Here is a 14,477-nt window from a genome sequence, read left to right on the forward strand (position 1 = left end):
GAGTATAAGTGAGCACGGAGTATACATTAGGTCACGTGTCCTTCAGTAGACACCCTGCTCATAAACACAAGTAACACACACTACAGAGTCACTTTACAACAGGTTCCTTACTCCTAAACAAGTACAGTATACTTCAGTTTAGCAATTCTTATGATATTATGTCTTCTTAGTTGAAATAAAGGTGCCTAAACAAATGTACATAAGTACAGAAGTTGCTAGAGCAATTCGGAAGACAGTATGTCTGTGTAAGTGGCGACATAATTGTGTGTAATTTATGTAAGACTGACATAATCTGTTCTAAAGGATGGTATTTACTGCAGCACTGTAATATAAAAAAAATATATATAAACATTTTAATGTTCATAGAAAGAAGTGAGTCTGACGATTTATCTTCAACTAGAAATTTAGTGCCAGCGAACGAATTTAGCAGAGATCTATATGAAATGATGGTGCTAGCTAACATTCAACAAAGTTGAAGACAATCACTTTAAATATTTTGTTTGAAAATATACTTGTACACAAGGGCAGTACCTGTGTTACAGCCATACTATTGTTTTAAGTTAAAATTTTACAACAAAGATTATCGTAATATGCACTTAAACACTGCATTTATGAAATAGTAATAAAATTTTATGTTAAAATTTTACATCAAAAAATATTGTAATATAGGCTTCAACATGTTGTTAAGAGTAGTGGCTCTGATACAGGAGTAACATTTTAGGGCAATGAGTCAACCTAGAAAAAAGAGACACATAAATTCCGATTTACTCGAAAAAAGTCTGTAAATGTTATGTTTTATTACGTACGTTAAAATAGTAAATTAAATGGTATAGACAAAATGTATCCAAAAACGTTAATTTTGTATAGGAGAACTCAAGTCACGTAGGTTCATTTTTTAAAGAATGGGACTTCGAAAGTTTCAATGTTATTTTAATACCATACATGAGCTTCACAATGCAGCAAGTTCAAAATAAGTATTTATTATGAAACAAACATGTTTGTGATGGTGCAAGATGCAAGTCCAGCGCACTTTAAAGTCGTACTGTATTATAGCAAGTACATATATTAATAATAATTGACTATAATAAAACTAGCCCACTCCTTTCATATCCTCCTGAGTCTTGAGAATATAGTATTCCATACTTCATACATGATTATGATATAAGATGTATGTGCAGAGAATCGAAGTATAGTAAGCCTATAATACAGCTGCATTTTTATACTAACTGTAACCTGCAGAATTTTTTCAGCAGAATTATATTGAACTTTAAAAATAAAACAACAAATGTCTCAGGACTCAGGAGGATAAAAATGGAATGAACGCGTTTTGGAATCACTCTTTTCAGTTCTGCTTGATATAAATCACTCTAATGAAGAAAATGTGCTGTATTATCGAGGTGCATTTCACTTACTTTTCACAGTAGCTGTGTGATATGCTCCACCCTCTTGCTGATTATGGAATACAGGATTTTCCACCTTTCCTCCTGCACTGGGTGAGAGCTTTTCATGTTGTATTGGGTTATTCATGTAGCCTTTGGTTCCTGCACGATTCCCAGACTTTGGTCTTTTGCTGCGAACATATCGACATAGTTTTGTGTAGGGATTACGTTAAATATTCTGACTGTTCAAAGATTCTCACTTCCTCTTCTTTCACAGCGAACAAAGATATGACAGTTTATTGTGTTAAGACGTGACAGGGGATTCATTGATTCCTATAATTATGTGAAACGTTTGTGCTGTTCGTGATTGTTATTGAGAGTATGGTTGGGGATTGTAAGGAGGGTTGAGATTTGAAATATAATTTCTGTCTTTGTACTCTCGTCATTTTAATTTTACAAGGCGGAGCCTTCTGGTTAATATTTAAATTAATGTCTTCCCCAGCTTGTGAGGTTGCCATATGATAAATAATAGTGGAAATAAGATTAAAATTGAATAAAACATTATAACAACTCAGAAATGTTGTAATATAGTGATCAATATAAAATATAACGTGGTAATAGTATAAAGGAAGTGATACTTTACTAGAAAGGTAGCTCAGAGGAATAAAGATGATGTTGTAGAATGTAAATTGATAGCTTCAATGATTTAAAAGCTACTTCTGTAATGATAGCAGTTGGTATTTGAAAGCTTTTGCAGAAATAAAGAAAACGAGTGGTTAAAGTTCTTGCACCAATAAACAAACCAATAACTTCTATATCTCTAAGATGGTAGGAATTTTTATAGTACGGAATGATCGGCTCATAGATGTTTTTTTCCGCGTCCACCTCGTCAGGTTGGCTTTTGTGAGACTCAAATCTGATAGTTGGATGTACTATATAGCCTTTGGTATTACGGTACCAGGTTTAAAGGCGATAATGTCGATTCGACATGCACTGCTGTTTTCAGCTAATCCGTGGACTTCTTCATATATCCACTACTCTGTAACGCTTACCAATTTTGATTGGATGGTGTGACGTCTGTGGTTGCGAAGAGTGTCGCCAAAAGGATAGGATCCCAAGACATGTGAGAATGTTTCAATCTCGCTGTGGCATCACCTGCAGCGGTTACTGTCTTGGGATCTGCCTGATATGGTACTGGGACCACATTAGCTGTCATCTTGATGACATCAGACGTTGAGAGACCTTTGTGATACCTAACCCAGCTATTGGCTGGAATGTATACCAGAAGATTCCGCCTAGTAAAATTATTACTTCATATGATTGCTTCCTCATTCCATGAGACCTCGAGGAAACAATGTAATATTAATAGTCAAAACCAGAGCCATAAAAGTGATTCTGATTGAAACGATTCACACATCAATATGACGTCAGTGAAATTATTGTAATGAGCAGGCCTAATAAATAGGATGACTATGCGTACCGTTTTGAACGGGACAGTACAGTTATTTTCCAATATCCGGGCCGTTCCGTCGTTTTAGTAAAAATATTACTTTTGTCGCACTTTTTACAAAAATAAATAAATAAAAAATAAATTATGCTTAAATACTGTTCAATCATAACCTAAAATCAGTATTGCTTTACCTGATGGATTGGTGCACATTCTTTAATCATTGAAAAATGCCTAGATTTTTAGAATTGTTGCAATGTAGTATAGCTTATTCTCTCTCTGCTAGAAAATACAGCACCCGTAAAAGGAATATTGTAGTCTATATTATGAAAATTATATGATCGAAGGAGAAATTCCGATTAAGCACTGAAGTAATAAGAGAAATGCTAATTGTAAGACAAAATTGTGACACGAAGTGTGATAGGTTTTATGACAAGGTACTCAAAGATTTGTTATGTAAAGTAATATCATCTAAAAAGTACTCATGGTATAATCGTGGTGAAATGGAGCCCTCTTCTTCTACATTAAGCTAAAGTTTTTTGTGTGTGTTCTGTCAAGATTAACTATTGCAAGTTCAAGTTTAAATAATGAATTCTACAATTTCTTTAATTGCAAACTATGAATGAAATAGAATTTTATCAATATTTCTATTTAATCCATTTCGATTATTTGATCCTGTCTGATGTAAAAAAATGTTAGCGGGCAAAACATTTTAACACCTTTTTTCTAAGAACATAACTCGTGGCTTTCCCTCCCCGTTTTTGTCTCAAAGAATTGTGGTCAGTCTAGTAATAAAATATCATCGCGAAAAATTGGATTCATTTGGAAATTAATACCACAGTTAAGTATTTTGGAATTAGACTAAATTAAATTAAAATTAAGTCGGATATTTCATTATGCTTTTACATTTAGAGTACTGCACATACTTCAGCCTGAGCGGAACAGCGTGATTCTTAGGGTCCCTACAGACAAGGCCACTTTAGCAGCGTCACTAGTGACTCGTTAGTGGCGCTGTGTACGCGCGTTTGAAGCACTGCTTAATATACTAATTTTTTAGATAATTTTTCAGTCTTTCAGTGAACATGGACATACAGGGAGATATACATTTGGCAACTTTGCTTATACGGAGAAAGAATTGACGTAAAAATAGAAGAAGAGTCTGGGTCCATCTATTGGTTTTGGAAAAACAAAATCGAGGACTATTTCACACTTTATTTGATGAATTACATTAGGACCATAAGAAATGGATTCGGAACATCTCAAAATCTGTGCTTCATGATAATATCTTTGAAAAATATTGGAGTGCAAGAGGTCAAATGACTTCATTGTCAAATGCCTGGCATTAGAAAACAACAAACAACAACAACAACATTAGGACCATAAAAAGTTTTTTTCGCATGTTTGAGAAATGATTTCAAGAGATTCTAGCAGAAATTAGCAATGAAATTGGAAAAAAAGACACTGTGGCACAATAACCTGTATAGGCCTACTGTCGTGGTGGTGTAAGGAATTGGTGACCCAAAAGTCGTCCGTTAGCAGCGCCACTCACGCGCCACTAAAATAATGGCGTGATTGTGGCCCCATCTGAAACTTACAATTTGATTCCATGTATCACGACGGGAAGCGATACTTTTAGTGGCCGCCACCAACGGCGAAGCCAACCACTCAGAGCGTCTGCAGCGCCACTATTCTGTGGCTGTGGCTGCGTCTGAATGTCCCATTTATATCCATAATTCACTAGAGGCAGAGCTTCAGCAGCGCTTCTGAAAGTGTCTGAAGGAGCTCTTATTGTTTGCATGATGTAGCACGCTCAGATGACGTCATCGTGTTAACAGAAAGTGTGACCAGATTTCTCGAATGTTTAGAGCATACATTTTTCTCGTTAAAAGTTAGACAGTTATAAGAGTATAACATACTGTAGTCTTCAGAAATATTTGAATGTAGGCGAATCATCTCAATTTTACTTGTGTTCACCTAAACTGAACATATCGATTGACTGAAGTTATCTCACATTTTCTCTGTGGTTATAGCCTTTTGATATTTCTTTATTTACATAGCCTAATATGTTCTCTATAGGATTTAAATTAAATACATTTCGAGATTAGTTTTAAACTTGAAGTTTGTTTTGAGAATTATGTAAATAAGTCTGCATAATATGCACTCCCAGTAAAATAGTGTCGTAACTCGAAAATTGTGATTTGTAAAGATATGCTATTTTCTAGTGAAATACTGCTGTAAAAATATTTTAATAAATAGGTACCAAAACCGTTGATAATTTACTATTTTATTATTAGAATTTCATACCTCCAGTCAGTAAAACAGCGCTGGAAATAATTTACGAAAGTATTATGTGATTTTCGACACACGACATTATTTTACTGGGCGTGCGAATAGTTAAGGGCTATGTTACTGATTGATAAGAACGAGGTCATGCTGAAGAAAGATCACTCAGTAAGAATCCAAGATGGTTATTATGATATGAGACTCACTGCTTGTAGATGTAGAGGATGAGCATAACAATTATGAGGCCTAGGATGCCAAGGAGGGCTCCGAACACGACCATGAGCAAGAAGCTGGTACCTCCTGGAGCCCAGCTACTGCCCGCTGTCTGTACCACGCTCTCAGGAAAATGCACGATCACGGGCACTGTCGCCTGCAAGTTACAACACTCATACAGGACCTTCATAAGCCATAGAATTACGAAATGCGCTTTCAAGATCACTATCGTAATACTTGCAAGTTGTAACATTCATACAGAACCTTTACAAAATGCACACAGGTGTACTCGTAGAATGACATTTTCATGTGCAATAATTTTTCTCTAAGCACCTTGTCGGACAACAAGGCAATAAGGAACTAATAGTAAAAATTTCCAACGGTAACTCAACAGGCACAACATATTTTATCAAGGAATTTTGTCATGTTTTCCATTTATTTTTGTGACAGTAGTAATACCGACTCAACGCTTCAGAAACAGTGAATTGCGAAATAATATAATGCTGCACAATGGTCATATCTTTAGATTGACTTTTGAGGAAGTAAGATTTTGTAAATATTCTTAGTCATATTTCTTAAAGTATGAAGGCCCTACCTATGAAGTGATATTAATTAAGGAGATATGTACACATTTCGCTACCATAAATGTAGTAAAATTCAAAGTTTAATTCATACATATTCTGAATTAATTTTCTGCTGGAATTTGGTATATTCATTAGACAGTACTTGCAGATTAATAACAGATTCCTAGATTCCAAAGAAACTTTTATACATAAGGATAATTATATTTTTGAATTGGTGGTGCAATTTGTTTAGGGAAAGCTGGTCTCTCTGTTATCTTGTACAATTTTGAATATTTTAAAATGATTTGTTGTCTGTATTATTAATGATGAATGTGTTAGGAAATTCTGCTCTTATCAGTTAATATATACTCGTAAATAAGAAATATTTATTGAGATTTTTTTTTTCCATTAATTGTAAAATTTAAAATTTTTACATAACTAATAAATAAATTATTAATGAAAGAAGAACTTGGAATGATAAAACAGTGCTAAAGGCAGGGTTTGTTCTTCATTATGAAATACATTTATATGCAACATTTCAAAATTTGACTAAAAATATAGAAGTTAGGTGCGAGGAGAACAGTGTTGGAAAATTTAAGTTTGTACGGGAAATGAGCAAGAAATTTACCGAAGGTGAGCTGCTTTGTCAATATTTAAATGGCCACGGCAATTGACACAGTCTCACGTTTTGGGTTGTAACTCGAAAAGTATTCGAGATATAAAACATTTTTTTTCACCATACTATTGAGGAAAGTTCTTTCAACAAAAAGAAAAAAAAAACCTTTTTCGACTTCGAAGGTGTATATTTCCTCCTAAAATGTCAGAAGTTCTTATGGATTATTTAAATCATACCCAGTTGAGTACTTTCACTGAAACAGTATTTTTTGTTATTGTTTCAGAATTTAAATTTTATACATTTGTAGTGCTACGTAAAATAACACAAAGCCCAACTGTCATTAATCAATCATATAGGCCTACCGCAGATATTTTTATAAATGTGAAGGAAATATTTTCTGGGAAATTACAGAAAATAGGAACTAGGTAATTACAATTTTATTAATATTAATTACGTTAAAATAGGGAAGTAGACATTTCTTCTTCTTCTTCTTCTTCATCGTAAGCAAAGACATGTCACTAGTTATTAACATTAATGTTATGTCTCATTTTCTAAGTCTAATACAAGCTCTACCAATTTACAAGCAAACATTCTCATGGGGGCAGATAAAAAAGTTATTTTTTTTCTTCCACCGTGTTAATAATGTCAAAACAAGTGCTTATATAAATTTTGGCCAGTTATGAAGGTCCTCCAGAAAGTAAGTTTCCCTGGGGCCACTTATAGAATGAAAATACGGTTTCATGGAAATATTTATTAGAACAGATACAGATATTTTTGAAGTAATTTTCTTGGATCCTTGTTTCGTAGAAGTCTGCCGCCTGGGATGGGAACCAGTGTGTGACAGCCGTCAGCACCTCTCTGTTGAACCCAACGTATGGCAAATGTCTAAATTCCGATGGAGAATATAAATAGCTAAATAGCTAAAGAATTCCAGTAAATCTTTCCATGAAATTGTGTTTACTATCTGTAAACGTCTGCAGGGAAATTTACTTCTGGGAGACCCTCGTAATTGCGCTCGAGGGGCCAAAATTTGTATAAGCTCTTGCTTTGACATTATTAACATGGTGGAAGAAAAAAAATTACTTTTTTGTCTGCCCCCATGAGAATGTTTGCTTGTTAGATAATGTAGTAACAAATATTTCACCTGTCTGGGGGGAATCCCGCTGTCCGTTGCCACGGCTACCATGTGTGCCGTACTGCTGTTGAGAAGTGTCATGTCCACCAGAATTATGTCACCCGAATCACTGATGTCAAACATTCTGAAATAATAATGGTTAATTTAATAAATTATGTCCCTCTTATCGCTTGCTGTAAGTTGTTAATTTTAGCATTTCAACAATATTTTAGGATAAACTTATTCTTAAGACTCATTCACTTGAATCATTTATTGTAATTAAAATATTGCACATATGTTGTTGTTTTCTAATTCAAGGGGTTTGAAAATAAAGTCATTTGACCTCTTGCACTCCAATATTTTTCAAAGACATTATCATGGTCGGCATTGAAGCACAGATTTTGAGGTGTTTCGAATCAATTTCTTGGTTTGAGTTGCACAATGGGCAGTTAGGGGAGTGATATATTCCAATTCTATGCAGGTATTTGACCAAACAGTCATGGCCTCTTGCCAGTCTAAATGCAGCTACAGACAAGAGAGTTCCATTTTTTCCCTTGAAATTGTGTTATCAAATTTTGTGTGTTGAACTCTAAGTATATATATTTAATAAATCTTTTCACAGAGTAATACGTAGATTTAGTAGCAGGTCTGCAAGTAACACTGTTGCCCTACTTTGCCAAAGCATCCGCATTCTCGTTTCCCAGGATTCCACAATATGATGTTATCCATTGGAATACAATTCTTTTATTGAGTGTTATTAATTGAGAGAGCATTTTAGTTATTTTGGTTGTTTGAGATAAAGATGTGTATCTGGAGACTATTGATAGAATAGGTGCTTTAGGGTGCTATCCATAGACATTTCGCAGCACGCGCTACGAGCATACTAAGCTAGCCCCGGCTATCCACTGGTTACTAGTACAGAATTCATATCATATCCTATCACTAACACTGGTTTTTGAATACGAAAAACGCTGATCATCCACCGGAAGCCCGCGCTAAAAATGTCTATGAATACGGCCCTTAGAGTCTGACAATATCTGACAATCCCAGCAAAAATGCTCATATAAACGAATGGTTTATTTTCATAACTTTTTGAATTGCAGTTAATTTTGTCTTTTGTATTCTTAGATAACCTAAAAAAGTTTTTGAACGCAACATTATGGATATTTCAATCTCTTAAATGTTCCAGATATATTCTGTATCCACTGTAATCCTTGTGTAAAATGTTTGCTAAGTTCTTCAACATTGTGAACAAGTCTTGAGATTGATTTTAAATGGCTCCATAAGTAAAGATTCAGTATATTGAGGACAGGAAAACGAGTATGCCAGAACACTTGTTCCACGTAGCCTCTAGGCTAAATTTATATCGGAAACTCTCTTAGACTGTTTCTAGCTGAACAAAAAAATAACACCGTGTTTCGTCATGAATGTGCTATATACGGCGAATAACATCAAGTGGAACTAACATCAGAAACTCACTTAAATTTTCTGCCAAAAATTACAATAGGCCTATAGCAATTCTCTTGTCAGTATTCCACGAAATGAAAGGTCAGATCATTCTGAGTATTCGTGTCTTTAGTAGGTACAATCAAACAACACAATCAAAATCAGCACGGCCTGGTCTCATGATATTTAGTTGTAAATATATGCTGAGATAAAATATTATTGGACCTTAACATGAAAAGATGCAACCGTAACTTGATAACTAAGAGAAATCTCTCGTATGATCATATTATGAACTTTTTACTTGTTCTAAGTCATTCATTAATCCTTCAAATGTTTTACACTTATTAATTTTTACCGTACCATACGTAAATTATAGTAAGACTTTCATATGATTATTATTAATTATTAATGATACATTAACTTGGTTCATACAGTTTCTTTAAGAAACTCTCAACATTTTTATTCGCACATTATACCGTAAACACTCAACGTGAGAGCCCCTTGTTACACGGAATATATCAAAACAACAGCCAAATTTTTTTCCATACTCTCTCCAACATATTTATGTTTATGGATACAATCGCAGCAATGATCCGATGTCTTACTTCTTCAAGGTCTTGTGGTAGAGGTGGCACATAACATGTATCCTTCACACAACCCCCAATGAAAAAATTCACATGGTGTGAAGTCTGGTGACCCGGGATGCCAAGAGCGATATATACTAAATCAGCGGGAGTATCACGTTCAATCCAACGATGTGATAGATGATCAATTCGAAAATGACTACGAAAAAATCTTTGTACCATTGTTACTGAATTTGATTTCGCAAGCTGCAGAACGTAAAACGATTTATGTTATGCAGTTACCATTTTTTTTAACAATATCTGCTATGGCAACAGAAATGTGAAATACGTTTTCCGAAACTTAGAACTTGAATCTCTGAGAAATTGGCTATCAAATGAAGGGTTCAGAGCCATAGTGGGCCAAGCGCCATATATTAAAAACGCAGAAAACAAGGGGTAAAATTAGGTGAATACCATAATTTAATGAAACATATAGCAAGCAATATAAAGTATGCACATTAAAACTAAATGATATGTCAATCTTAATTAAATTATAGTATTCACTTAACTTTAATCCTCGTTTTCTCCGATTTTAATAAATGGCGCTTGGCCCACTATAGCTCTGAACCCTTCAAATGACGTACACCATATTAAATTCTCATGGATACTTAATTATAATCATATGGAAGTGTTACCATAATTTTGACGCGTGGTGTGAATATATTCGCTTTTAATTATCTGCGATATTTTAAATAGAAAGTAAAATAGCACCCTCACTGGTCGTTACGGGGGTCAAGTGGTTAGATTGGTCCGCGTAGAGGATCGGAGGGCACGCAACTCATCTCATATAGGGGGTGTACAATAGACCTCAAGGTCATAGTGCGTGGGATGTTCCCTCCCTCCCTCCTAACAAGAAAAAAAAAATAGCACCCTAATATTAGGCCTACTTTGAAGGTATTTAGGAAAAACACAACAATAGACGTCTTAGGGAATCGAACCTTACATCTGTTGTATCAGATGCTTTATTAACTTGATATTAATTGTTGTGAAGCATATTTATTTTATCTGTCTGTGTATTTATTTTATTACAATTCAAAATCTAATTTTGTAATTAAATTAAATCTGCAGTTTTGACTTTTTCATTAAGTCTGAACGTCACTGTTCTAATGTGACTAGAGGGAAGTATAATTTAATTAAAACAATTCTTCGTTGTACTGTATAACATAGCATAGGGCTTATCTATGTTTCTAACGAAGACTTCAACTTGTGCTTTTTGCATAAAATCCATTCTTTTGTGTAGATAAATAAAGAGATTTACTTGTTGCGCCGATTGAGATTCGAGAAAACTAACCTAGCTGCCGGTCCACGAAGTGTCAAAGTGATAAAATCTCCTCTGTCACCATCTGCTGCCTCAACTCTGCCCACTATATCACCGGGTGATACTCCAGGATTGGACACGAAGAATTCATACTGTGGATAGCGGAACCTCGGATCCCAGTCGTTAACATTCAGTACAGAAATGTTCACCTGCGCGGTGTCATTCTGAAATATCAATTAAAAGTTAGTCATTATTTATTAATGGACGCAAAATAAACTATATTGCATTAAAAATCCCCATTTTCTCGCCTATAGCATGTATGGTGTATGAATTTACATTTTCTAAATAATAATATTGATACTAATAATAATAATAATAATAATAATAATAATAATAACAACAACAATATTAATATTTTCATCTTGGCTTGGACCCTCTGATTCGTTTCGTCTCCATATTTTAAAGCTGCCTCTGCCAACGTTATAATAGTACTGATATATTATATAATAATTAATTTCTCTTGATGTTCCCTTTAACAATTGTTATAAAATATAAAATTTTATAAAAATTGAAAACTTTAAAAGTGTTAAAATTGTTAAAAAAATACATACACTTAATAATCAATTACAGTTTAGTTCATACAGGTGGAAGGTAACCTTTTACAATCCTTCTGGGATATGATATCTCGAATTATGACAAACAAGAAAGTCTAATAACATTTTGTTCTCAGAAGGGCGGTTTTCGAAAAAAATTATCTTTTGTAACTTGATATTATGATTAAATTTTTCATGAAACTGCTCAAAATTGGATTTTATCTTATGTAGGATGATAGAGTAAGCTATGTATGGCCATGTTACAGTAGTATTTGCATGGAAAATAACACAAGATTTCGAATAAATCGCATGAAAATCGTATATATTGCATGGGAACAGGGCTGTGACACGCTGGCAACACTGTTTCTGACGTACGCAAACCATGTGACTGAGCTAGGTGTACGAAGCGGACGATACGCTTACATTCACTTCGTCATTAGCAGGGAAAGGATTTATATGTAAATACATATTTACTTATAAAGCTAATATAATTTATATTTTGCATTATCTTTATGTTTCACAATGTGTAGGGTTGAAAAATCCTACTTTTATTTTCCATATTTTTCCATATTTTAGAGTTTAGTACATATTTTCGTTAATTTCCATATATTTTCCATATTTCATATAAAACAGTCCATATTATATTAGGTTTAACAATAAAACAAAACAAAATTCCATTAACTTTTAAAAATACATTTCAACAATAGAGATTTAAACACATGTTCAGTAATCCCTTTAACATCAGAGTTATTTGAAAATTAGCAGTCCTATCAACAATGGGAAAGTAAGTTACAAAACTGTATTAATTTAATTTAAAATTTTTAACAGACTTCAGTTGTGCAGCTCAACAGTTAAATGCCAGTCAGAGTACACATAGGTTCAGTTTTGTAAATCATACTATAAAGACGGTAAATATGCCAAAAGTACGTCATTCAGTCAATTTAAAATCAAAACTAACAAGTTACATTTCAGAATTTAAAGAAGATGGTTTATCAACTGACAATAAAATATTATTTTGTAATTTGTGTCAGTGTGCAGTATCATCTACACAAAAGTTCCTGGTGCAACAACACATTACAACTAGTAAACATCAGGCCAACAAACAACTAAATTCCAAGCAGAGACAATTGTTTTTAACACAACCAACAACATCGAATGTAAGATCTGAGTTTAACATCGACCTGTGCCGTTCTCTCATCTCTGCTGATATTCCTCTCTACAAACTAAAGAATAAGGTCTTCAGGGAATTCCTTGAAAAATATACTCAACATACAATCCCGGATGAGTCAACACTTAGGAAGACGTATGCTCCATCCATCTACGATGAGACAATACAGAAGATAAGAGATGAAATTAAAGATAGTTCAATTTGGGTTTCCATTGATGAGACTCCCGACAAAGAAGGTAGACTTGTTGGTAATGTAGTTATCGGTTTGTTAAGTGAACAATATTCTGAACGAATTCTTTTACATTGTGATGTTCTAGAAAAGTGCAATAACAAAACTATAGTTAAACTGTTCAACGAAGCTATGGGTATCCTGTGGCCAAAGGGTATTATGTACGATAATGTGTTATTCTTTATTAGCGATGCTGCCCCTTATATGGTCAAAGCTGGACAAGCATTATCTGTTGTATATCCTAAATTGACTCATTTTACTTGTGTGGCGCATGCATTTCATCGTGTGGCAGAAGTGGTCAGAGACAATTTCCCTAAAGTAGATTTGTTGATTTCATCAGTGAAAAAAGTATTTCTCAAAGCTCCCAGTAGAGTTAACGTGTTGAAAGAAATGTACCCTGAAATTCCATTGCCACCAAAGCCAATTTTAACTAGATGGGGTACATGGCTAGAAGCAGTTGAATATTATGCCGAACATATAGACTCTATTAACAATGTTCTCCTTGCATTGGACTCTGAAGATGCAGTCTCAATTGATACTGCGAAAACAGTTACCTGTGACATAAGTGTGAAGAATGACTTAGCTCACATTCAGCATACATTTTCATGCATCATAAAAACGCTCAAAAGTCTCCAAAATAGGCACCTTTCACTATCTGAAAGTTTTGAAATTATAAATAGTACTGTGGAACAACTGAATCGTGGTAGAGGTAAAGTTGCAGATGCAGTAAGAGCTAAGGTGGACACTGTACTTTCAAAAAACCCTGGATATGAAGAACTACAAAAGGTTGTTGCTGTGATGAGTGGTGAATCAACAGTGAAGATTAACTTGGACTTATCCCCAGCAGACATTGTGAAATTGAATTATGTACCAGTTACTTCTTGTGACGTCGAACGCTCTTTTAGTCAGTATAAATCTATCCTCAGAGACAATAGAAGAAGATTCACTTTTCAGCACTTGAAAGAAATGTTTGTAACCTATTGTTATGGTAACAGACAATAAAAATTGTGTTTTGTTGAAACTACATTGGAAGATAAGGTACGTCCATTATATTTTTTGTTTAGTTTGATTAAAATGTACCAATATTTAACGTACATAGTCATTTTTTTATAATTTTAAGTCCATATTTAATTCCATATTTTGGTAAAAATCCATATTTAATTCCATATTTTGGTAAAAATAACTACATATATATTTACATATTTCATATATTTTTAGTCCATATAAATCCGTTCCCTGGTCATTAGTTGCAGGCTATGTTGCAACACAACGAGATGCCACAGTTTTCTAATCGTGAGTATCTGGACATTAATTCTACTGTATTATTTATGAAATTGCCTTAAAATGTAACGGAAACTACGTGTTTATTCGTACTAAATTTAGTGCTGAAACGATAAAATAACGAACGTTTCATCATAGATAACGAATAACATAGTTCATGTAATTAACATGTTACGATTACGTAAATTTTGATTTGACTGCATTCTCAACAGATGTTTTTGTTTACAAAACGGTATGTGTGTACATCCTCTCAAACCCCCTGTC

At 34.0% G+C, this 14,477-nt stretch overlaps 1 protein-coding gene across 1 annotated transcript in view; it reads right to left on the reverse strand.

Annotated features, from left to right (window-relative positions):
• Cad96Cb (protocadherin Fat 4-like Cad96Ca) overlaps nt 1-14,477 on the reverse strand; it is a 315,489-nt gene that overhangs the window by 3,540 nt on the left and 297,472 nt on the right. Inside the window, exons 14-17 of the mRNA XM_069831307.1 lie at nt 10,976-11,166; nt 7,646-7,760; nt 5,316-5,479; nt 1,413-1,570 (exon numbers count right to left, since the gene is read on the reverse strand). Coding sequence (XP_069687408.1) covers nt 1,413-1,570; nt 5,316-5,479; nt 7,646-7,760; nt 10,976-11,166 — 628 coding nt within the window. The remainder of the gene's footprint in view (nt 1-1,412; nt 1,571-5,315; nt 5,480-7,645; nt 7,761-10,975; nt 11,167-14,477) is intronic.

Source organism: Periplaneta americana, chromosome 7, assembly GCF_040183065.1.
Source record: "Periplaneta americana isolate PAMFEO1 chromosome 7, P.americana_PAMFEO1_priV1, whole genome shotgun sequence".
NCBI classification, from domain to species: domain Eukaryota; kingdom Metazoa; phylum Arthropoda; class Insecta; order Blattodea; family Blattidae; genus Periplaneta; species Periplaneta americana.